The sequence below is a fragment of the Hevea brasiliensis genome, chromosome 3 (assembly GCF_030052815.1).
Source record: "Hevea brasiliensis isolate MT/VB/25A 57/8 chromosome 3, ASM3005281v1, whole genome shotgun sequence".
In the NCBI taxonomy this organism is placed as follows: domain Eukaryota; kingdom Viridiplantae; phylum Streptophyta; class Magnoliopsida; order Malpighiales; family Euphorbiaceae; genus Hevea; species Hevea brasiliensis.
Genome location: NC_079495.1, coordinates 115,865,509 through 115,889,944, shown reverse-complemented (window position 1 = coordinate 115,889,944; position 24,436 = coordinate 115,865,509). Strand labels below are relative to the sequence as shown.

Sequence of the window (24,436 nt, the reverse complement as noted above, 5' to 3'; positions counted from 1 at the left end):
CTAAGTGATTAAGGATGATAACGGTTAGATACTTGTGAAAATCACCATACTCAAATCTAAATCCGATTAATATTATTAAAATTTAAATTTATCTCAAATTCAATTAAAATTTATTTTCAATTATCTAAATCTATTTCAAATTCAATTATTATTACTCATAAAAAATTTAAATTCATCTAATTTTATATATTTTAATTAATATTTTATATAAAAAATTTATTTTAATTAATAATTTATATTTTGAAATTTTAATAATTTTATAAAATATTTAAATTTATTTTATAAAAAATAAAAAATATAAATATTATTATAAAAATTTTATATTTTATATTTAATTAAATATTTATATAAATAATAAGTTGCACGATTGCCATGCCCACAACCGATGGCATTTTCCTCTCCAGTTTTCGTGGTCCGGTCCTCTAATCAACCCCACCCGAAGCTAAGAAGGAGGAAAGACCCGCCTTTTATCATTAAGGAGGAAAGACCCGCCATTCTCACTCATGAAACTCAGTGTATGTAGTTTGTCTCTTTCCCTAACTTCACCTAGAAAGATTTGCAATTTAGTTGGGAGCCATTCTTGCATGGAAACCCATAAAATGCATACTCATACCCGTAAGCCAGAACCTTCGCTTGTCTCATTGGATACCCTGCTTGATTACTCGAAATTAAATACAGAGTCAAATGCCGATGAACTGTTCGATGAAACGCCCAAATTGGATGTCGTATCAGCAACAACTGCAATCGGACGGTTTGTTAGGCAGCACCGATACAAAGAAGCTATACATTTCTTCTCGAGAATGCTTTTTTTGAATATTAGGCCCAATGAATTCACTTTTGGGACTGTAATTCCCTTGTCAACTGCACTAGAAGACCTTTGTTTAGGGAAGCAATTTCATGCTTGTGCAATGAAGACGGGCGTTAACGGTATTGTCTTCGTGGGCAGTGCAATTCTAGATTTCTATGCCAAGTTGAGTTCAATTGAGGAAGCTCGGAAAGCTTTCGAGGACATCCAAGAGCCTAATGTGGTCTCTTGCACGACTTTGATACATGGGTATTTGAAGCAAGGTAGGATTGAGGATGCTCTTCTGCATTTCCGAGAGATGCCCGAGAGAAATGTGGTATCATGGAATGTGATGATTGGCGGATGTAGCCAAATGGGCCAAAATGAAGAGGCTGTAAATCTCTTTGTTGAGATGCTGAGACAAGGTTTGATGCCTGGCCCATCTACATTTCCTTGTGCCATTAGTGCAGTTTCAAATATAGCAGCACTTGGGATGGGCAAAAGTTTTCATGCTTGCGTCGTTAAGTCCTCGTGTAACTTTGATGTGTTCGTTGGCAATTCTTTAATAAGCTGTTATGCAAAGTGTGGAAGCATGGAAGATAGCCTTTTGGTTTTCAATAAACTTCCTGATAGAAATATTGTATCTTGGAATGCTTTGATATGTGGCTTTGCACAGAATGGAAGGGGAGAGGATGCTTTAATCTTCTTTGAGAGGATGAGAGCTACAGGCATGAGACCTAATAGTGTTACACTTCTTGGTCTTTTATGGGCTTGTAATCATGCTGGTCTTGTTGACAAGGGTTCTTTGTACTTCAATCAAATTAGGGTTGAGGACCCCAACATGTTAACACCTGAACACTATGCTTGTATGGTTGATTTACTCTCTCGGTTTGGTCGTTTGAAAGAAGCTGAGGGGCTTCTTCATGTTTTGCCTTTTGATCCAGGAATTGGGTTTTGGAAAGCATTACTTGGAGGCTGCCACATCCACTCAAATGTGGAATTGGGTGAGTTAGCAGCACAGAAGATCCTGGCTTTGGATCCTGAAGATGTGTCATCATATGTAATGCTGTCAAATGCTTATTCTGCTACTGGCAGATGGCAGAATGTGTCAAGAATAAGAAAAGAAATGAAGGAGAAGGGATTGAAGAGGGTTCCAGGTTGTAGTTGGATTGAAATTAGAAGCAAAGTTCATGTCTTTGTCAACAGTGATAGGAGTCATTACCAAAAGGATGACATTTACAGAGTCTTGAAGTTTTGCACTGAACAGTTAAGAGATAATGAAGTGCCAGACTGTTAATGGAGCTTTAAAGTAAGGTTTCTCACCATTGATTTTTCTGTGAGAACAGTAATTGGAAGTTTGTTCAACTTTATAACAACACTAGCTGGATGTTAAATCATTGTGCTGCTTATAATGTTTTATAATTTGTTTGTGGCTTTGTGCATTTAACTTGACCAAACAAAGAAGACAAATCTCTAGTAAATTTGTTTCTATTAATAATTACAATGGGTTCAAAACATCACCATTCTTCATCTAGGCTCTGATGAAGTTAGTGTTAACCTTGTTACACCATTCCTTTCTTTCTATCGCATAAAAAGTCAGCAAGTCTTTCAACTATACACATGGATAAAAGTTATGCCTCATTAGATTGATGGATTTACAGTATTGCTGAAGAGATTGATAAACTTAGAATGCCTATGGAGTAATCTTTTTTATAACCTTTATGCACGTACTTTGAGGAAATTTATTTTCATTGGTTGCATATTTATTTGTTGGTCTGCTGATGTGTGTGGAGCTGCAATTTGGCATATATGTTTCTAAATCTTCAACTGAAGCTAAATAATAAAGGTGAGTTTCCTTTCAGTTCTGGGTTCCAATATTTGGATGAGTGTTCCCTCTTGTACTATTGAGCAGGTACAAAGCCAAATCTTCGTTTAAATCTGTTGGATTTTGGTGCAGAACCTGATAACTGTTTTCTTGGCTTGATGTTGGCTGCCAATCCCTGTATTTCAAACTTGGGTCAATAACTAAATATAACTACACATCCCGCTAACATAGGGATAGTGATGGGCAGGTCAAAAGTTTCTGACCTGCCACGTCTCAATTCTTTGTCATAGTTAAATTCTAGGTGCTATCATTCTAAGTACTTTACAGGGCCTTGCAGCCTACTTTCTTCTTCTTTTTCTTCTTCTTCTTCTTCTTCCTTTTTTCTCCTTGCTGGAAGGAGTAGATGTTCCTTTTAAGTCATGTATAAATCAAGTGGGAAGATATAAATTATTATCTTTGGGGAATTCTCTTAAAAGAGATAATGTGTGATCTATCCAACGCTTTACTGGAGTTGCTTTATGAGCCTTTATAATTTGTTGTCCATGATTTATACTCTCTCACAATCACTAGCTCTCTCTCTCTCTCTCTCTCCTCTTTTTTTTTTTTTTTTTTTTCCTGAAGAAAAACTACTCTCTCTCTCTCTATTTTCTTTTTTTTTTCTTTTTTTTTTCCTGAAGAAAAATTACTTATCTAAATATAACACTTATTTCCTGCAGAGGCAGTTCATAAAGTTTCGCAAGTTGTGGAAGAGGTGAGTTTGCACAACTACATTCAAGATCATCGCAACTCAAGGTATGGAAGAGGTGAGTTTGCACAATTGCATTCAAGATCGTCGCAATGTAATTGTACTTTATGACTTCATAACATTACTATATATTTGATTTTTGATAAGATTATTATATATTTGATGAAAAAAGAAAAAGAGGAATAAAAAAACTACCTACTAAAATTTTGTAAATTCCTTCATGCGGACTATTCTGTTTTGCTTGGATTTCATCATCAAGGACAATCAGGTCATTGTCTGCACATTCTCCTACCTAATTAAGTGGGTGACATTTCCTAGAATGAAATGAGTTGTATTTAGTACTCCTTTGTTTCTTTGGAAAATAATTCCTGAGCATTCTTCCTTTATTATTTGTGGATACTTTAGTGACATATTTTCTATATAAGCTTCCTGAAAAAAATTTTAACCTGGAAACAATTTTTTTTTTCTTTTCCAGAAATGTCTATGGTCAAACTAAAAATGGCAATAGGAGGCAGGTCATAAACCAATTTAACATTATAGTACCTTAATCTTGGGTCATTGCAGAAACCATCCCTGCCACAGATCAATTCATTCCTCCTTCAAGGGATTTCATCAAGCTATACTTTGATGCAGCTTGTGATGCAAAGAACAATGAAGGTTCGACAGCTGCTTTTGCTGCCGAGGTCTTCCATGTGGATGGTCTTGCAGGAAGTTTTCGGCCATTTTGGAACCTCTTATTCTAGAAAGTCTGGCATGCGGGGAAGCTATCTCCTGACCAATTCAAAAGGCTTTACGAAGGTTGTTTTAGAAGGGGATTCCCCTTCAATTATCCAAGCTCTTCGAGGAGGAATTAAGCCCCTAGCAATTCAGGGAGTGCTGCAGGATATCATCACTCTTACCTGAATCTTTTGATCAGCTATCCTTCTTCTTTGTAAAAAGAAATGGTAACCAAGCTCCTCATAGCATAGCTTCCTTAGCTCTTCGGGATATGTCTTTCTATTGTAATCCTCTCATGCAGCTTCATTTTGTAACTCTTTGATGCCCTGTTAGTCCTCAATTCCTTGTTGTGCAAGGCCGCAGAAAGGGCATTGAACTTCTGAACTTCAACATTTTCAACACGTACCATTTCTAGTTGTTAATTTATGGCTCTCCAACTATTAGCCATTAACCACTAATATTTAATTATTAATTGTTAATTACCAATAGCTAATCAAATAATGTCTTTGTTTCTTAAATTTTGGTTAGTATTGGTTGTATCTTCCTTGTATTAGAATTAAATTTTTAACGCATAAAAGATTTTTCTAAATTAGGAGTTAGTAAAATTAAGGTTTTTTTTTATAAAAAAAATTAACAAAAAATATTTTCCTAACTAAAGAAAATTATGTTGCATTTAAAGAAAATGACTTTTCATATTTTAATTTGATAATTTTATTAAAATGTAAAAATAATTATATATATCTATTATATAAATGTGTATTATTAATTTAATATTATAATTAAATAATAAAAAATTATTTTCATATTTTTTATAAAAAATATTTTTTTATATAAATTATTTTCTATAAAATAAATAGAACTTTAAATTTTTAACATTTCACATTATAAATCAATCACTTCATTATTAATGTAGAACATATTTGATAATAACATTTAAGGTAAGATTTAGTGTTTTGACTAACATTTGTTATTTATATTATAGTGTAGTGTTTATGGTAGTATTTAAAGATTGAGAGAGTGATTTATACAAAACGATCGCTTAACTTTTAGATTAATTATTAAAAAACTAATATTTAATAATTAATAACTAATAAAATAGTTAATAATTTCTAAAATCACTATTATTAGCAAACAGAAACACACAACCCCAATGATTGGGGCTTAATCTTGTTAGATTGTGAGTCGTTTATCATTAGAACAATTTAATATAGGAATGATAATATTTAAATTTAATTTACAATTTCAATATTTGAGTACATCTCAAATGTAAGTAAAATTTATTCTAAATTATTAATATTTGCATCTGCTACAAATCTAATTACGATTATCTGAATACTGCTTAAATTTGTTTATTTTTATATATTTTAATTAATAATTTATATAAAACATTTTTATTAATTTTATAATTTAAAATTTTAATAATCTTATAAAAATATTTAAGCACAGGAAGAAACGGCACCGTTCGATACTTCTCCTCGGTCAAAAAAAACAACAAAAATGGCGTATTCCTCTTGTCCGGGTTTTGAACATTCTCTTCTTCTGTAGACTGTAGTATCCTTCCCATAAACGTCAGGGTTTTAGCTTCCTCTGCAGTTTTACTCTCTAACAAACATGGATTCTATTGCTAAATTGCACTTTCCTTCTCAACCCTCTCATTTCTCCCTTAATCCCCACCGTCCATCCTTCTCCAAACCCATATTTTCCCTTTCCTTCAGAACCCCTCCTCCGCTATCATCATCATCACCACCGTTCAATTTTTCCTCCATTAGAGTCTCATCTTCTCGCGCTTCACTCTATAAAACATCGCAAACCCCTCAACCTTCTCTTCTTCAAACCCTAAACCCTCTCCTCAAAACCACTTGCATCACTCTCACTTGCGCTGCTGCAATCCTCTTCTTGCGACTCCAGGCTAAACCAGCAATTGCTGCCCCGGTTGCCGAGCCGGCCACGGTTGAACCCACCAAGGAATCATCGAAGGAAAATGTATCATATGAAGAACAAGAACGAGACCTTGAGCAGCATTTGGCTCGACATCCTGATGATACTGAAGCTCTACGATCTCTCATGGAGGTGAGGATCAAAGCCCGGAAGCTTCTTGGAGCAATCGAAGTCGTGGACCGCTTAATCGAGCTGGAGCCCAATGAGGATGAGTGGCCGTTGCTAAAACCTCAAATTTATAGCTACAGTGGAGAATTTGAATTGGCGAGAAAGGGATTCGAGGAAATACTAGAGAAAGATCCTCTTCGGGTGGAGGCTTATCACGGTCTAGTGATGGTGCATTTTGAATCCGGGGATTCATTGAATCAGGTGATAAAAAGAATTGAAGCAGCGATGGATAAATGCAAGAAAGAGAAGAAAGAATCTGACTTGAGGGATTTTAAGTTATTAATTGCACAAATTAGAGTGATGGAGGAGAAATATGTGGATGCTTTGAAGGTTTATGAGGAGTTGGTTAAGGAGGAGCCAAGGGATTTTAGGCCATACTTGTGTCAGGGAATTATATATACTCTGTTGAGGAAGAAAGATGAGGCGGAGAAAAAATTTGAGCAGTTTAGGAAGCTTGTGCCTAAGAATCACCCTTACAGGGAGTTTTTCCTTGATAACATGTTTTCAACAAAGTTCTTCCCGGAGAAGGTCCAAAGGGAGGGAGCAGGGTCGAGTATTTGAGAGAAATGGGAAAATAAATTTAGGTGAGGTTTAATAGCAAGTTTTCTTCTTCTTTTTTTTTTCTTTTTTTCTTTTTTTCGTTTTTTTGGGTTTTGTTAAATGCTTGGATAGTAGTTTTTATAAAGATTTCACTTAGCATCTGGTTACAAGTAATCTCAGTGAATATCTGTTGTTTGTTTGGATGGCAATCTTCAATATGCTCTAAGTAGAAAGTGGTACAGAATTGGACATGCTAGTTATTTAGATACAGGATATAGTATTCATAACCAATTGATTCCAAACCTTAATGCATATATCAGCATATATGAAAAATGAAGTTTAAAATAAAATATAAACATTTCATAATCTACGGTAGAAGTTTTAGAAAATGCTATATTCATTTATGTGGGAATGAATCATTTTAGAAAATGCTCGTTAAATCTACAGTAGGTTTGAATTATTTTCTTTCACAGGTGGCAGGTATAGAAGTTTTTATTTTTTCATGTTGTTGCATGTTCTACGTTCTATCCTAATTAAGGCTGTAAACGCATTTGCTCATTTGATAGTTGGTTTACATATTTAGAAGCCTCCCATCTTAGGTTCATTTTTTATGCCAATAAGTTGAAATAGCAGGATGAAGCACCTGTGCCTTCAATTGCATTCTTGTTTGATCCTTTAGCTTGTTTGGTGATATTGACTTCACCTGAAACTGATTTTTGCTATCATTCTGCCCAATTGCTAAAGTATGCATTTAAAACTCTCCTTGATTCCTTTCTGATTTATTTTCTTGAAGCTTGTGAACTGTAAAGCTACTCAATATAACCTATTATTTCTATTTATCCCTCACCTGAGTTCAACATTTTCTTCATGACCTAGTGATTCTCTTTTTGACTTGCCATGGTAGGACTGTTCAAATTTGAACAAATTATAACTATGGTGCTGTTAATTTGAACAAATTATAACTAGAATCACTAGGTCAAATTCTAGGTTAGAACAAATTATAACTATGGTGCATATATCAGCATATAGAACAAATTTGAACAAATTATAACTATGGTGCATATATCAGCATATTTGAACTATGGTGCTGTTATAATTTGAACTATGACCTAGAATCACTGTTATAATTTGTTCATATAAAAATAAGCCAAGCCAAGCCAAGCCGAGCTTTGGCTTGTTCAAGCTCGGCTCCTTGGTATTGGTTCAGGCTTGAGCTTGGTTTGAGCTTTAACATTAAGGTTAAAGCTAGCTCATTTGAAATATATTAAATTTGAGCTCGCGTTTTAAGTTTGTTTATTATATTAACGAGCTAAGCTTGAGTTTAGCTTATGTAAAGCTCGATGAGATTATTAAAACAAATTCGAATGCGAGCTCAGTAAGCTTAAACTCAAGCTCGAGTTCGATAAGCTCGAGCCTGAGCTCGAGCTCGACTGTTATTGTATCTATTTTAACTCACAATTATTTTCATAATATATTATTACATGAGTCCATAGTCATTAAAAATGGAAAATAACAAGAAAAAATAGTTTAAAACACATTGCAACTAATTTTAAAATAACACAAATTATAACAGCACCATAGTTCAAATAAAATTAATTATTCTTTATTCTTTCAATTAAATACAATATACTTTTGAATCAAAACTACGTAGTTTTAAAATTACACTATTAACTTTATGTAATTATAATTAAATTATTATTTTATTTTTTAATGTTATTCTAATAAAATGTATTACTTTTGCATTATTAATTAATTCATACTGTTAATGAATTAATTTATTAATTTTTAATTTAAATATATTATAATTTGATTGTTTTAACTATTTTTATTTTTAATTTATTTAAGTCAGTTCAAAAAAATTAAATATATTAGATTATTTAACTCGTCAAATTATATTTGGTACTTTATGCCTTTTACTAATACTCTATTTAAAATATGAATAATTTAATTTGTATAGAATAAGTAGACAATATTTAGTAGAATAGTAATCATGAAAGCACATATCTAAGTTTGAAAGTATATACTGAGTGAGATGGCCTAGTGTTAAACTTGAATTTTAACCTTTTAAAGATTTACAGTATAGAGAGAGAGATATATATTATAAACACAGAGAATAGGAGAGGGATAGTATATAGAGTAATAATAATGCATAGATAGATTAGTTAGTATTAATAGAAAAAAATATGTGGGAGACTGCAAAGAGAGAGAGAGTAAAAATAATGATTGGATAAATTAGTATTAAACTTGAAACTTTTTCTTCTAAAAATTCAAAATAGAGAGAGAGAGAGAGAGAGAGAGATGGATTCATGTTTTAAGTTGTACGACTACCATCAAAATTACGTAGTTAATATTTTATTCATTTAGTACTTTAATATAAATAAAATATTTATTATATAATATTCTAAATTTATTTCACATATAAAAATTAATTTTATTTTTCATAAAAATTATATTTAAATTATAAATAAGTATATTTTATAAATGCACTTTTTATTTTGATTATATCATAATTTTATATAATAGTATAATATTTAATAATATATTATTTTATTATATTGAAAGCATATATTTAATATTCTTATTTTATTTTTATGGAAATTAACTGCATTTTTTAAAAAAATAAATTACAATAGCTATATTTTATTTATTATATATTGATTATATTATAATTTTAAATAATATATTTTTAGATATTATTTTTAGAGCAATTATAAATAAAATAATATATTTACAATATTATAAATTACAATTACTAATATAAATGTTTTGATAAACAAGCTAGTTCACGATCTAGTTCGCGGGCCGAGTTAGATCGCGAGCCTGTTTAACAAGCCAACTCGCGAACTTGTAAATGAGCCAAGTTTGAACTCGAACTCAAACTCGAGCCAAATGCTGTTGAGTTTAAGCTTGACTCGTTTATTAAACGAGCCTAAAATTTGAGCTCGAGCTAAATCGAGCCAAGTTTCGAGCAGTTTGTGAGCAGCTTGGTTCGTTTACACCCATAGTAGGAATGTAAGGGGAAGTGAATGTGTTCAGTGTTACATATATAGGAGAAAGAAGAGAAATAGTAATAAGCAATAGAAAAGTCGAGTAGGAAGTGTTTTGGAGGAAAATGTTGTTAATTTAGAAGAAAGTATTTTAGAATAACAAAATTAGTTTGTAGCAGTTGCACTACTCTTGTATAAAAGGAGAATCCTAATCTGTATTCATTCATGCTATTCCATGAATGAATAAACAAGAATACTCTTTTCTCATCTCTGAATATTCTCTCTCTCTTCTCATCCAATCTATTTCTCTTCTCATCTACTTTATCTTCTCTTTTCTCATCTACTTCTATTCTTTTCTCATCCAATCTGTTCTTCTTTAGTTATCTTGAGTTTCGAAGGTGTTCAGGGCTGATATGTGACATTTCAGTCCCTCGCAATGAGTCGCAAAGGCTGACCACGTTGCCCTATTTGCTGCTGCTTTTTTCAAGTTTGGGAAATACATGTGACAATATTGCCCGAAATCTGAATGAACACGTATCAAGGCAGAGAGAATATTAAACTACTTATTATTTTTATTCAGATAAGAATTTTAGGGAAGCCTGCCTTTGTCAGCTCCATTTGACAATTTTTCTTTGTTGATTGGAACAAAAAATGTTAGTCTTGGTAGAATGGGCTTCAATATGTGTTTTTAAGCAGATTCAGTTAATATGTAGAATCTACAACATTTGGCTTAGGCTGGAAGGAAATTTAGTGTTTAGATTAGTCTTCAAGTAGAAGTATGGTATTCTGATTTATGGTGTGGAAGACCTTAGAAATAGATAAATTTGTTGAATAGATCTAAGACAAAATTCAGGAGTACAAAATTTGACGGTAAGAACTTTCAGACAGAGACACGTAACTTCTGTGATTGTTGGAGGAATTTGGAGTATATTGTGTGCAGTTTATTTTGTTCTGTGGTTGCCTGTCTTCCCATTAATTGGTCTTCACATTAAGGTTTTTTGCCATCTTTACACTTGGGACAGAGAGCCCACCGCAGGAGTTTGAAATCTAGTGCCTCTGCTCTTCCTGGTCAAAGGTTTGGATGATCTGGCTTCACAAGGTAAATTTTGTATCATGCTTTCTCGTGTTTTTTGGTACTAGATACTTTTCTGACTTGAACTGAAGTGTGATAAGGTTTTGTTTAATCTGTGTTTTGTTAGCTTGCTATTTTTTATTTTAAAAATTTTATTGTAGCAAAACTCAAAATGAAAAATGAGCAACTCTAGCAAGCTGACCAAATAGAGCCATATTAAATGAAATATTGCAACTTGGTAATGTGTATATAAAATGTCATGTATCAAATAGTTATGACACAAAGGCACCAAATTTCCTGTTCTGGACCCTCTGGTTAGGTTTTACTGAATGTGCCACTGCACTGGGTTTCATGATGGGTTGAATTTATGTTGCTGTTATTTTTTGTTTCTTATTTGTACAGGTTAATATTTTTATGATTCAGTCTATTAATTTTAATTGGCCATTTCCTTGTATTCAAGAAGTTGTATTTTATTAAAGAGTACTGCTAAATAGCTCAATTTGAGCTAGCTCAAATGGTACTAATGTATATAGTTTTACTATTATACCCTTAAAAGAAAGAGAGGAAATAGCTTAAAAATAACTTCAAAGCTTGGAGTTGGTGAGATAGCTTATTTAATGGCTCATGCAAAGGAAAGTGTGCATGCAATAAGCTATTATTGCTTGCAGCCATGCACACCATTCAAGAACTGATGATTCGAGAAGTGTGTCTATTGCATTAATGCATGCACATATGAGCTACTACATGCAGCAGTGATGAGCTAGCATAATGAATTAGATTGCAGAGAAGAATTAGATATAAATGTAAAAATAAATATTACTGGACATGATATATAATTTTGACAAATAAAATTTATATTTTCGAAAAAAATAATATATATACACATTAGAGCTTGTATAATATATATATATTTCATGCAATAAAATGTTAAATGAGAGTAAATAGCCCGACTGGCATAGAAGTACGCATTCCAGTGCGGTTCAGGGTTCGAGCCCTCCTTATGTCAAATGTCATTTTTTTCCATTTATAAGCGCACCTAACACAATATATTCTTTATATATGTATATATATTTTTTCGTTGATTTAAAAAGTGGATGAGGGCTAATAGTTCGATTGGCACATGCTCCCAAGCATAAGATAGAGGTTTTAGGGTTCGATCCCTCCATTTGTCCCTTTTTTTTTCTTTTGTGATTCTTTATAATTATTTTCATTCCAAAATATAATATTAAATTATGATGATTGTAAGTATTTTTAAATCCTAATTAACATTTTTCCTTAAAATTATAATATAACAAATTTTTAGATTTAAAATTATAAGATATATATAAATCAAATATTTATATATACCTAGTTTTACAGTATTAACACCACTTCACTACTATTAGAATAATCACCTATACAACGATCAATCGTTAAATCAACATCACTGCTACAATCACCACGTGTACAATATTATCACGATTATCATCACTAAATTATTGTTTTTAATTTAAATATAGAGGGAGCTAGTTAAAGATATTTAGAGAATAATAGAAATAAAAAGAGCTATAGACAGAGATATTAAGATTATCATATATATAAAGATAAATAGAGGGAGAGAGATATATAGAAATGTATAAATCAATATGTGTTGATTTTGAAATAACTCTTGTGTGTGTGTGTGTGTGTGTGTGTGTGTATACAAAAATTTATCGGATGAGAGCTAATAGTTCGATTGGCATATGCTCCCAAGCATAAGGTAGAGGGTTTAGGATTCGATCCCTTCATTTGTCCCTTTTTTTTTTTTTCCTCTTTTGTGATTCTTTATAATTCTTTTCATTAAAAAATATAATATTAAACTATAATAATTGGAAGTATTTTTAAACCCTAATTAACACTTTTCCTTAAAATTATAATATAACAAATATTTAAATTTAAAATTATAAGATATATATATATAAATCATTTACTTATATACACCTAGTTTTATAGTATTAACAACACTTCACTACTATTAGAATAGTCACATATACAACTATCAATAGTTAAATCAGCACCACCGCTATAATCACCACGTGTACAATATTACCACCATTATCATCATTAAATCATTGCTTTTAATTTAAATATAGAGGGAGATAGTCAAAGATATTTAGAGAATGATAGAAATAAAATGAGTTATAGATAGATATATTAAGATTATCATATATATAAAAATAAATAGAGGGAGAGAGATAAAGATGTGGAGAGAGATATATAGAAATGCATAAATCAATAAATCAACACATATTGATTTATGCATTTCTATATATTTCTCTCCACATCTTTATCTCTCTCTTCCTCTATTTATCTTTATATATATGATATATAGAAATGTATAAATCAATATATGTGTTGATTTTGAAATCAACACATATATTGATTTATGCATTTCTATATATCTCTCTCCACATCTTTATCTCTCTCTCCCTCTATTTATCTTTATATATATATGTGATAATCTTAATATCTCTATCTATAATTCATTTTATTTCTATCATTCTCTAAATATCTTTGACTATCTCTCTCTATATTTAAATTAAAAACAATGATTTAATGATAATAATGGTGGTAATATTGTATACGTGGTGATTATAGCGGTGGTACTGATTTAACTATTGATCGTTGTATAGGTGATTATTCTAATAGTAGTGAAGTGATGTTAATACTATAAAACTAGATGTATATAAGTAAATGATTTATATATATCTTATAATTTTAAATCTAAACATTTGTTATATTATAATTTTAAGGAAAAGTGTTAATTAGGGTTTAAAAATACTTCCAATTATTACAGTTTAATATTATATTTTTTAATGAAAAGAATTATAAAGAATCATAAATAAAAAAAAAAGGGCAAAGGAAAGATTCGAACCCTGAACCCTCTACCTTATGCTTGGGAGCATGTGCAATCGGGCTATTAGCCCTCATCCGCTTTTCAAATCAACGAAAATATATATATATATATATATAAAGAACGTATTGTGTTAGGTGTGCTTATAAATGGAAAAAAATAATATCTAATATAGAGAGGGCTCAAACCTTGAACCACGCTGAGATGCATGCTTCTATGCCAATCAGGCTACTTGCCCTCATCCAACATTTTATTGCATGAAATATATATATTATACAAGCTCTAATGTGTGTGTTTGTATATATATATATATATATATATATATATATATATATATATATATAATATTTTTTTCGAAAATATAAATTTTATTTGTTAAAAGTGTATATCATGTCAAGTAATATTTATTTTTACATTTATATCTATCTATATTCATATAATTTGTAAGTAAATGATTTAAATAACGATAATAGTGGTGATTGTAAACCGTGGTGATTTGAGTGTTTATGGAGTATATATGATTTAAAATATATATAGTGAAATTTATATCATATTTTAATATTTTATATACTGAAAAAATATAAATATAACTAGTTTGACCGTCACCCTACCTACACTAATCAACCACCGCCATCATTATCACTCTAACACCACTATCAAATTTCAAACCAATTTTAATATGATACTTTAATATCAATATTTATTGTTATAATATTTAATTTCATTTTTGAAATGCTATTTACTTCATTTCAATTAATATATATCAAATTTATATTATATTTCAAGTTAAAAAAAATAAATATAACTTATAGTATAACTTATCATTAAAAATCAATATATTTTATCTTATAACAAATATATTATATGTAATAACTTATAGTATACAATATCTCTAAATTTGTATATTTCCCATAGCATTAATTTTTAGAGTTCCAAAAACTGCTAGCATCTTAATTTGACATTGGAAAATGTTGTTTGGTGAGTAGATATTAAATGAAGAGATTTTATAGTCAAGTGGCTTATAAATGAGCTAAATAGCTCACAAGTCATCATAAATGGCTCATATATTAAAAGGGTAAAATGGTAATGAGTTTCAATTTAATTACTAATATGCCATTTTGAGCTAGCTCAATTTGAGCTGTGTAGCATTTTTGTTTATTAAATAACTCAAATGTGAATTAATCATTACATATAGTTCGCTTCATCTCAGATGCTAATTATTGTACAAGTGGAAACCTCAAAAGAGAGAGAACTTTATTTGTTGCTGGTCTTGCCTTTCCATGAATCCCACATTAATTTCAGTTTCTGAAAATTTATTCAGTTGTCTGCAGCTGAGGTTATTTATTGATTTGATCAGTTTCATTGTATGGTAAGCATCACATTTAAGGCATCTGCATTCTTCTTATGGAGACAGTATTCTTATATATTAACTCGAATGGTGAATTTGCATGATAAGTATTATGTTCATAAATACTAGTTGTGTTGTGGCCACACCTGCTGATTGGGGGAAAAAGTGTTTTGAGAGCTAACATGCATGCAGTCTGAACATTGGGATCATTAGCAGGATAGGTTCCAGGCACTTCTGTTTTAATGTACTTCTTTTGCATGGTGAGCTGGAACCAGTCAGAATTTGATAACATAAAAGTTCTGGTTGAAGCACAACAATTGAGTAGGTTCTGTTTGTAGTGGGTAAATACTTGATGAAATCTTTAATTCTGGTCTCATCACGCATGGTTCCATGCTGAAATGTCTACGTCAGTTCAAATTTCAAATATGGAATTTGTGGTGTACAAATTCCACACACATTGGATGACTCAAAATAGTTATTTCATTACTAATTTGTTCTATTTTACAAACAAAACAAAGCCATTTGAACATGCTTCAAGGCATGTTTGCTTTATAAAAGGTTGTGGATTGCCATCTTATATTGCACATGCACTAGCCAATGCATATCATTGCCTCTTTTTATTGTTTGAGGTAAACATGGGCAGTCTACTGATCAAACTCTACACAGTGCCAATTTTCACCCCACTGCCACCCACATTCTGCAATTGCTGACATTGTGGTTCAAATGTTGGATGAGTGTGGTTGAGGATATTTTTGTGATGCATGGTTAAGTAACCAATTAAGTTTATGCACGGAGATTCTAAGGGTTTACACTATTCAGTTTGAACCAAATAAATCAAATCAAATCGCCTTAATTTGATAATTCGGTTCGGTTTTTAAGATAATTGAGTTTGATTTGGTTTTGTATTTTAAGAATTTCAGTTATTTGGGTTCGGTTCGATTTTAAAGAGTAAAAAATCAGTTGAACTAAACTACTTTATTGATTTTTAAATTGATTTATTTTTATAAGGAATTATGAAATATATGTAATTTTATATATATCTAAATTGTTTAATTCCATTTATTAATGGTTGTTAGGTTCAAATCAATGTCAAAATTAGATTAAATAACTTAAAAATCAAGTCTAAATTAAAAAATCTATCGAAATTCAAAAACTGATCGGTTCAAATTGATTCAAATTGAAATAGAGCGATTTGGTTTGGTTTTTCATTCATTTTGATTCGGTTTGATTTTTAAGATATAATAATTCAGTTAATTCAATTTTTATAATTTGATTCGGTTTGATTTGATTTGAACTGAATACTTAGTCCTAAGAGATTCTCCCTCCATTCATTGTCTTGTATTAGGTCCCACTTTCTAAGCAAATGCAGGTTGAGGTTTCTGTTTTCTTTTGGGTCGGGTCCTGCCAAATTGAATAGGGTCATTTTGGATTCATGTCCGGGCCTAACCATACAAAATTTATTAAAACATATAAATATGCTTGTTTTAAAATTACATGGATCTTTTAATAATTTTGTCTAATTCTTTTAAAAATTATATGAATTTGGGTAAAAGTTATTATTATTTTTTTATCACAATTATAAACTGTCATTGTTTTGATAAAATTAATATTAAAATTATGGCATATCAATGTTGTGGGACCAATAATTTGACAGAATGAAATTCTAAAGCCTCTACAATGCAAACTTGTTTTATTGTTGGAATTAGCAACTCCCTTAATTAAGAAATTAATTAATATAAAAGATTTTTGTTTAATTATATCTTGATGACACTAAAGTATCCAGGTTCACCCAATTTCATGCTTTCACATCCCTTGAATTTGACATTGATGTTAAGTGTAGATTAGCAAAATCAAGCATCTAAAAATGGATTGGATTGAGTTGCTAAATGTCAACTTCAAACTATGACAATTCTAGTTATGTGGGTTAGGTCAGGTCTCACTCTTCCAAAAGATGAAAGATATCATACAATTTGTGGATAAATTCTATGTATGTGATCTTCTGTGGTAATAGAAACATAGGGCACTCTTCTTAATTTGGCTTTGCAGCAAGTCTACAAATTCATATATAGATGGCAAGTTTGCTACCCCCAATTCTAAATAAAATCATTTTTATATAATACTTAAACAAATAAAATTTATATTCAATTTTTTTTTTTAAATCAATTCGTTTGCCGTCTCATGTGTTGGTAATTTTGTGAGTAGGAATGGGATTTTGGTGTGCCAGTCTGATACCACTTGTTGGATCAGTGTTTTAATACTTCTTGTATGGGAAATTAAATACTAGAGTAATAATTAATGAAAATAATTCATAAAAATTTAATGTGGTTTACTTTGAATTTTGAGCTATATTCACATGCCAAATTCCGAATAAATTTTCCATTGTTACGAATAGTAGATACACAAAGAACTTTTTATAAAAGATATTAATAAAAAAATAGTATCACTCAAGGTGTTTCTTAAAATGCCCATAATAATTTTCTCACTAATTTTGTGTCCCCCTTTGTTTAAGGAAACTTTTCAAAAACTCACATAAATTCTCTCTTAATTTTCTCAAAGCTACAAGTTTTGGATTACCCTTCAAGAATTTGAGCAACTGAAAATGGTTGAGCTATTGCCTATTTATAAGTAAAGAAATACAAATTCAAATTGAATTCTTATTTTCTGAACTTCTAAAAATAAGTGCAATCTCGAATTGCATATCATCAATTTGGGTGCTACCAAACTTCATAGTAGCCATAAACTTTTACTTTTGATTTTTTTTTTTTTTTTTTTTTTTTAGAAAATTGGTAGCCACAATTTCATGGTGAGCACCCTTTATGAGGAGAGACCCACTGCCCAACAATTCTCCCCCTCCTGACTACGTGGAGAACTCCACCATTCTTGCTATCAACCAATAGTATTCAAACGTTTCTCTTGGAAGAATGTCACACGTCTGATTCATTTTCATCTGTATGGATCTTCTCAAGCAACAGTTGCATCTCCTTCTCTTATACAGCTCTGATCTAGTGATATCTCATATTGATATGTTTTGATCTTGAATGGAAGGAGGAATTTTTTTTTTCAAGGAGAATAGCACTTTGACTGTCATAGAACAATTAATACTTTTCCTGATGGACACCAAGTTCTCTCAAGAACTTTTCATCCATAGCAACTCTTTATATGCTTTCGTTGTAGCAATAAACTCTGCTTCAGTAGTGGATGGAGCAACACATTTCTATAACTTTGACTACCATGACACAACTCCCCTTGCAAATGAAATTAGATATCCTAATGTAGACTTTCTTGAGTCAACATCACTAGCCATATCTGCATCTATTTAACCTATTAGCATAGGATTGGAATCTCCAAAACATAAATATATTTTTGAAGTTCCATGAAGATATCTAAAGATCCATTTCACTACAACCCATGAAGATATCTGAAAATCCATTTCACTATAACCCAATGTTCCTTTCCTATATTTGAAAGAAACTGACTCAATACTCCAACTAAATGATTAATATCTGGCCATGTACAAACCATGGCATACATCAAACTTTCAACTGTCGAAGTGTACGGGTCCTTGTCCATATCTTCCTTCTCTTCATCTGTAGAAGGGCTTTGTCTAAAACTCAGACTAAAGTGATTAGTAAGAAGATAACTAACTGCTTTAGCTTTATCCATATTAAACTTCTAAAGTACTTTCTTAATGTACTTCTCTTATGACAACCATATCTTCTTGGCATTTATATCTCTGATTATCTTCACGCCAAGGATCTCTTTTGCTGGCCCCAAGTCTTTCACGGTAAAAGACTTACTTAGGTTGTTCTTTAAGTTGTTAATTTTGGAAACATTTCGACCAATGATCAATATATCATCCACATAGAGCAAAAGACCAATAAAATCATCATCAGAGAATTTCTGAACAAAAACATAGTGATCTGAAGTAGTCTTTATGTAGCTTTGCTCCCTTACAATAGACTTAAACTTCTTGTACCACTGCCTTGGTGCCTGTTTCATGCCATATAGACTCTTCTGCAACTTGCAAACATGGTCCTCTTTCCCTTTCTCTTTGAAACCCTCTGGCTACTCTATGTATATCTCTTTTTTCAACTCACCATGAAGGAATGCAGTCTTTATATCCATTTGCTCAATCTCCAAGTTGAGACTAGCTACTAACCCCAACATTATGAGTGGATGTCATTTTCACCACCGGTGAAAAATTCTCATTAAAATCTATACTTTTTCTTTAGTTGAATCCTTTAACAACCAACCTGGCTTTGAATCAGGAATGGAAATCGTGGTCTTCATGTTTAATCCTGAACACCCATCTATTTTTCAAAGCCCTCTTGCCTCTTGGCAACTTCACCAGCTTAAATGTTTTATTTTAATGCAAGAATTTCATCTCCTCTTGCCTGGCTTCAAGCCATTTCTGCTTGTGTTCATCATCCATAACTTCTTCAAAGCTTTTAGATTCTCCCTCGTCAGTTAGCAACACATACTCATCACTAGGGCATCTGGTATAATGTTGTCTGGTCCTATAAGATCTCCTCAGTGGAACTGGAGAAACCATAGGTGTTGGTGGTTGAATGTGAACACCTTCATCATCAATGGAAGCATCATCAGCATTAGCTGGATTATCCTGAATGTCATCTCCAACCTCTCTTGGCACCATTATTGGAGGGATCAACTCTAATTTTGTAGAGTCATCATTAGATTTTGAAATGGTTTTCTAAACCTTGTCAATATATGATAATAAATAATTAGTGTGCTACTAATCTACCTTGGAAGTGTTTGTATTAAGATTGTAGGTCCCAAGTTCAAAATTGTGAAATTACTTCAAATCAAGATTGAAAGAGAACAAGGAAATAAAGCAAAGCATAGTGGGATTCTACAAATGTAATTTTTATTTATTTTTAAGATATGTGAATCTCATTAATTAATTGTGTTAACTCAAGTCTAAGTATTTCTAAAAATTTCTTAGTATCATATTTCTACCTATTTATTTACTAAAGGGGAGTCAAATTTTTGTGTGATACAAAATTAGTTTTTGAAAGTGATTTTGTTGGGTAATTTATTGAATTAACTTTTCAAAGGTTCAAACAGATCAAAAAGTCGACTTCGAGAGCAAAAATTATGTTGTTATTAAACTTTTGTGTGTTTTAGTCCAGAAGGGACTTCGGCAATCGAAGTAAGGGACTTTGGTAGCAGAAGTTATGATTTTAAACTTGTTATTTTGGTGCTCTAACTTTTGGCAACTGAAACAAGGGACTTCGATAGCCAAACCTGAGTTTCTGAAACTCAAAATAACAGGCTTTTAAGTAGTTAAACAGTTATATTTGCATTTAATGCACTCTCCAACGATCATTTTGTTACCAAAACTATAAATAGGGGCCATTTATGAATGAAGGGAAGTTACAACAACTTACCATTTGAGAATTTATTGTGTTTCAAAGCTTTTCACTCTTTCTCTCTCTAGAACTTGAGCCTTAGCAATTAATTTTCTTGAGAGCTTGTTTTGAGCTGTAAGTTTCTTATGTTTTGAGATTGAAAGTGAAGTTGTTGAGAGTTTTTATTGTACTTAGATTGTATTTCAGTATTAAGTTACTTTTGTGAGAAAAGGGGCTTGTAAAAGAGTAAGGATTTGCTCTTGTAGAGTTAACTCTTAGGGAAGGCCTTGAGGAGAGAACATAGGCTTGGGATAGTTGAACCTTTGTAAATCCTTGTGTCCACCATTCTTCTTTCTTCTTTTTTTGTGTTTTTTTTTTTTCTATTGGCCTTTAAAATTTTTAATTAGTACCCAATTCACCCCCCTCCCCCCCTCTTGGGTTGCTACAAAAGACAACAATATCTTTAATCGTCTGATCTTAAAAAAACACAGCATCGTGACTCTTTACGAGCTTTGTCTAGATGCACTTAAGCTTCTTCCTCAGTTTATCTCTCAATTAAGGCTAGAAATTGTTTAAAGACATCCAGCACTTAATCTTTAGACTTCATAGTATACACCCACGTCTTCCTAGAATGATCATTAATTAAATTCACAAAATATTAAGTACCACCAAGTGACTTTGGCATTGGCCCATACAAGTCTGAATGCACTAGATCTAACACGCTCTGCATTCTAGAAGAAGAGGAACTCCTAAAGGCAACTTTGTTTTACTTTCCTACTAGGCAATTAACACACTTTATTAAGTGCACTTAGTTTACTTTGGATAACACGTTCTTTTTCACTAACTGTGTCATCCCTTTCTCGCTTATGTGCTTCAGTCGTCTGTGCCATAATTTAGCTGTGTTATCATTCTCCACGGTATTCATAAAAATCATTAGAGAGCTTCGCCTGCATCACAAAAAGCTTTGAGTGCTTTATGCCTCTAGCACCACTATGGAAGATTTGGTCAACTTCCATTTGCCATTCATGAAAGTGTTGCAAAAACCTTCATCATCAAGCTTGCTTGTAGAGATCAAATTCAGTTACATATTTGAAATATGTCTAACATCTCTCAGGACTAATCTCGTGCTATTTTCCATCATCAAGCATGCATCTCCTTTGCCAATAACTTTTGACAAATTATCATTTCTTATTTTAATGACACCATAATCTCTCGGTGTGTATGATGAGAAAAACTCTTTTCGAGATGTAGCATGGATGGTTGCACCATTGTCAATCACTCAACTAGTTTGATGGGTCATCAGATTGACTACATCATCATCATAGACAACAACGAACTCGTTGTTGACAACAACGAACTCCTCGTTGACAACATTTGATCGTTCATCATCACCACTATCATCCTTGCCTTTGTTTATTTCCTGATCTTTTATGAACTTTCAATAGAACCTTTTGATGTGTTCCTTCTTCTTGCAGTGATGGCACTCAACATTAACTTTTCTCTGCTCTTGCTTTTAGGATTTGAACCCCTCGATCGGCTCCTTCCTCTAGAATCTATATTCAAGATGTCTGACTATGATGAAGAGGCTAAATTCTATGATCTTCATCTCATCTCTTCATTCAGAACACCACTTTTGATGGATTCCATATTTACTACACCATTTAGTGTAGAATTTGTAAGTAATACCTTCAAAGTCTCCTAAAACTCTAGTAAAGAAGCAAGCACCATAAGAGCGAGCACTTCATTATCAAAATTTATGCCCATTCCTGACAACTAATCCATGATCCCTTGCATTTCATTCAAGTGATTTGCTACACAAGAGCCTTTCTTGTATTTTACTTGCATCATCTTTGTCAAGTAAAATAATTTATTATTGCTAATCTTTGAAGGGTACAACTCTTCTAGTTTGTTTCAGTGTCCGAGCATAAATCTCATTGCAAATGTGGTTATATACTTTATCTTCAACACACTGTCAGATGAAATTGCACACTTGCTCATGCTTAAATGCCCATTCCTCGTCTATTTTTTCTTCAGATTTAGTTTTACTAAACACTGATAAATGCAATTTCATCACAAACAAGAGATCCTTCATCTTGTTTCTCCAGATGTGGTAAATTTTGTCATGTAAATTAATCATCTTGGTTGTTTTTGCCTCCATTTTTGCAGTACTCTAGACACAGACTAGTAGCTCTGATATCAGTTATTAGGATCAAAACTCTAATACCACTTATTGGGTTAGTGCTCTGACACCCCTTATAGTGGAAATTAAATACTATAGCAATAATTAATGAAATCCTGAATTTTGGGCTACATCCATGGGCCAAACTCCAAATAAATCTTTCATTATTACAAATAATAGGTACAAAAAGAGTTTTTACAAATAAGATTAACCCAAAAATAGTGGCACTTAAAGTGTTTTCCAAAACATCCACAGTAATTTCCTCACTGTTCACTTCCCCTTTGAGGAAACTTTCTTAAAGCTCACATAAGTTCTCCCTTAATTTTTTCAAAACTACAAGTTTTGCATTACTTTTCAAGAATTTGAGCTACTGAAAATAGTTAAGCTATTGCCTATTTATAGGTGAAGGAATACAAATTCAAATTGAATTCTCTATCTCGAATTACATATCACTGATTTTCTAAACTTCAAAAAACACGTACAATCTCAAATTGCGTGCCTTCAATTTGCATGCTACCAAACTTTGTGGTAGTCGTAAACTTTTACTTTTCATTTTTTTTTAGAAAATCAACAGCCACAATTTTATGGCTAGCGTCCTCTATGATAAGAGACCCACTGCCCAACAAGTACACTCCCCCACAATTCTTCTTTTTCATTAAGGTGTAAAGACGAGTAAATTCCATTCTTTAAAAGTGATGATTGTTAATAAGGATCTTCTATAGAGATTTATTAACATCTCACTAAGGTTAACCCTTACGATCCCACAATGCTAAGAGATAACTTTGATAAGAGTGATGAACATAGAAATTTCACTTAGGGACCCAATTAAAATATATTATTTATTAATTATTTGCTTAGGTGTTGATTTAATACTTTAATTTATTAATAATGATAATTTTGTAATAGTTGACTAATACAATCATTTCATTAGTATAAAAATAAAACATTTACTAAATATAGTGACAAAAAAATTAGTTTACTAAATATTAAATGGAATTGCTATATATTAATTTAAAAATATAATGAATTTTTAATATTATGATTTATTGAACTTAAAATACATTGATGATCTAAAATTAAAAATTTGTTCAATTTATTTCAATTTTTTTTTTCAAAACAATAGTAAACAAAAATTTCAATTAAAATTATAGATTAAATAAAATAAAAGACATTGACTTTCTAATATTTTGAAAGATTTTTTTTTTACGTGAAAATGAAATTAAACATTTTAACAAGAAAGAGATTCGAACAATAGCGATGAAATTATGAAAAAAAAAACATTAAAATTTTAAATTGATTAAAAAAGTGATGAAAGAATTGTACTATACTTCCCTTCAATAATCTTATCCAATAATTTAAATTTCAAAGAATAGAAATCACTAACAATTAGTAAAAGAAAATTGATAAAGAATAAAAGCCCACAAGACAATAATGATTTGGATGATTTTTACAAGAGGATTTGTATTTTATTGTAGGTATCATCCTTTTAATAAGATGATAAAGAATCTGGAAATTTGTTATTAAATTGCTAATTAATCTCTAAAAGTTTTAAAAATACACAAAGATTTAGTGACCACCAAAATTTAAAAGGTACAATAAAAATATTATTCTTTTATTAAATTATTATTATACCCAAAAAAATTTAAAATTTCAAGGGACTCAGTGTCCTCCTTGACCCGATGCTAAATCGGTCTTTGGAGAAAAACTTGAGTTATCGCTAGAATTTTGGTAAAGAGAAATTTGGGTCTATTACAACTGCACTAAAAGGTTTTTAGGGATTTATAAATTTACATATATACTGTAACGCCTTCACTACCAGTAGTTCGTACATTCTACTATTCCGATGACTAACATCTGTTTGAACAGTCAGGATGTCTGGAACTATACTTAAA

At 31.3% G+C, this 24,436-nt stretch overlaps 2 protein-coding genes across 13 annotated transcripts; both read left to right on the top strand.

Annotated features, from left to right (window-relative positions):
• Positions 1-380: 380 nt before the first annotated feature.
• Positions 381-4,493, top strand: LOC110662814 (pentatricopeptide repeat-containing protein At5g42450, mitochondrial). Of its 11 annotated transcripts, none has more exons than XM_058144694.1 (4): positions 381-2,093; positions 3,326-3,412; positions 3,581-3,622; positions 3,988-4,493. In XM_058144694.1, exon 1 carries the CDS (start codon positions 504-506, stop codon positions 2,079-2,081), a length of 1,578 nt encoding a protein of 525 aa, XP_058000677.1. In that variant the 5' UTR covers positions 381-503; the 3' UTR covers positions 2,082-2,093; positions 3,326-3,412; positions 3,581-3,622; positions 3,988-4,493. The 11 variants fall into 11 exon arrangements, with proteins under 11 accessions (XP_058000677.1, XP_058000674.1, XP_058000672.1 ...); XM_058144691.1 differs by having other exon boundaries at positions 3,919-4,493; XM_058144689.1 differs by having other exon boundaries at positions 3,830-4,493.
• A 1,070-nt stretch (positions 4,494-5,563) lies between these two features.
• On the top strand, positions 5,564-15,103 carry LOC110662815 (protein SLOW GREEN 1, chloroplastic). Of its 2 annotated transcripts, XR_009147806.1 has the most exons (3): positions 5,564-6,761; positions 10,727-10,803; positions 14,859-15,103. XR_009147806.1 is itself a non-coding variant. In XM_021821943.2 (2 exons), the coding sequence occupies exon 1, from the start codon at positions 5,683-5,685 to the stop codon at positions 6,736-6,738; it is 1,056 nt and encodes a 351-aa protein (XP_021677635.2). In that variant the 5' UTR covers positions 5,564-5,682; the 3' UTR covers positions 6,739-6,761; positions 10,727-11,031. The 2 variants fall into 2 exon arrangements, 1 of the variants encoding a protein (XP_021677635.2); XM_021821943.2 differs by lacking the exon at positions 14,859-15,103 and having other exon boundaries at positions 10,727-11,031.
• The last annotated feature ends 9,333 nt before the right edge of the window (positions 15,104-24,436 follow it).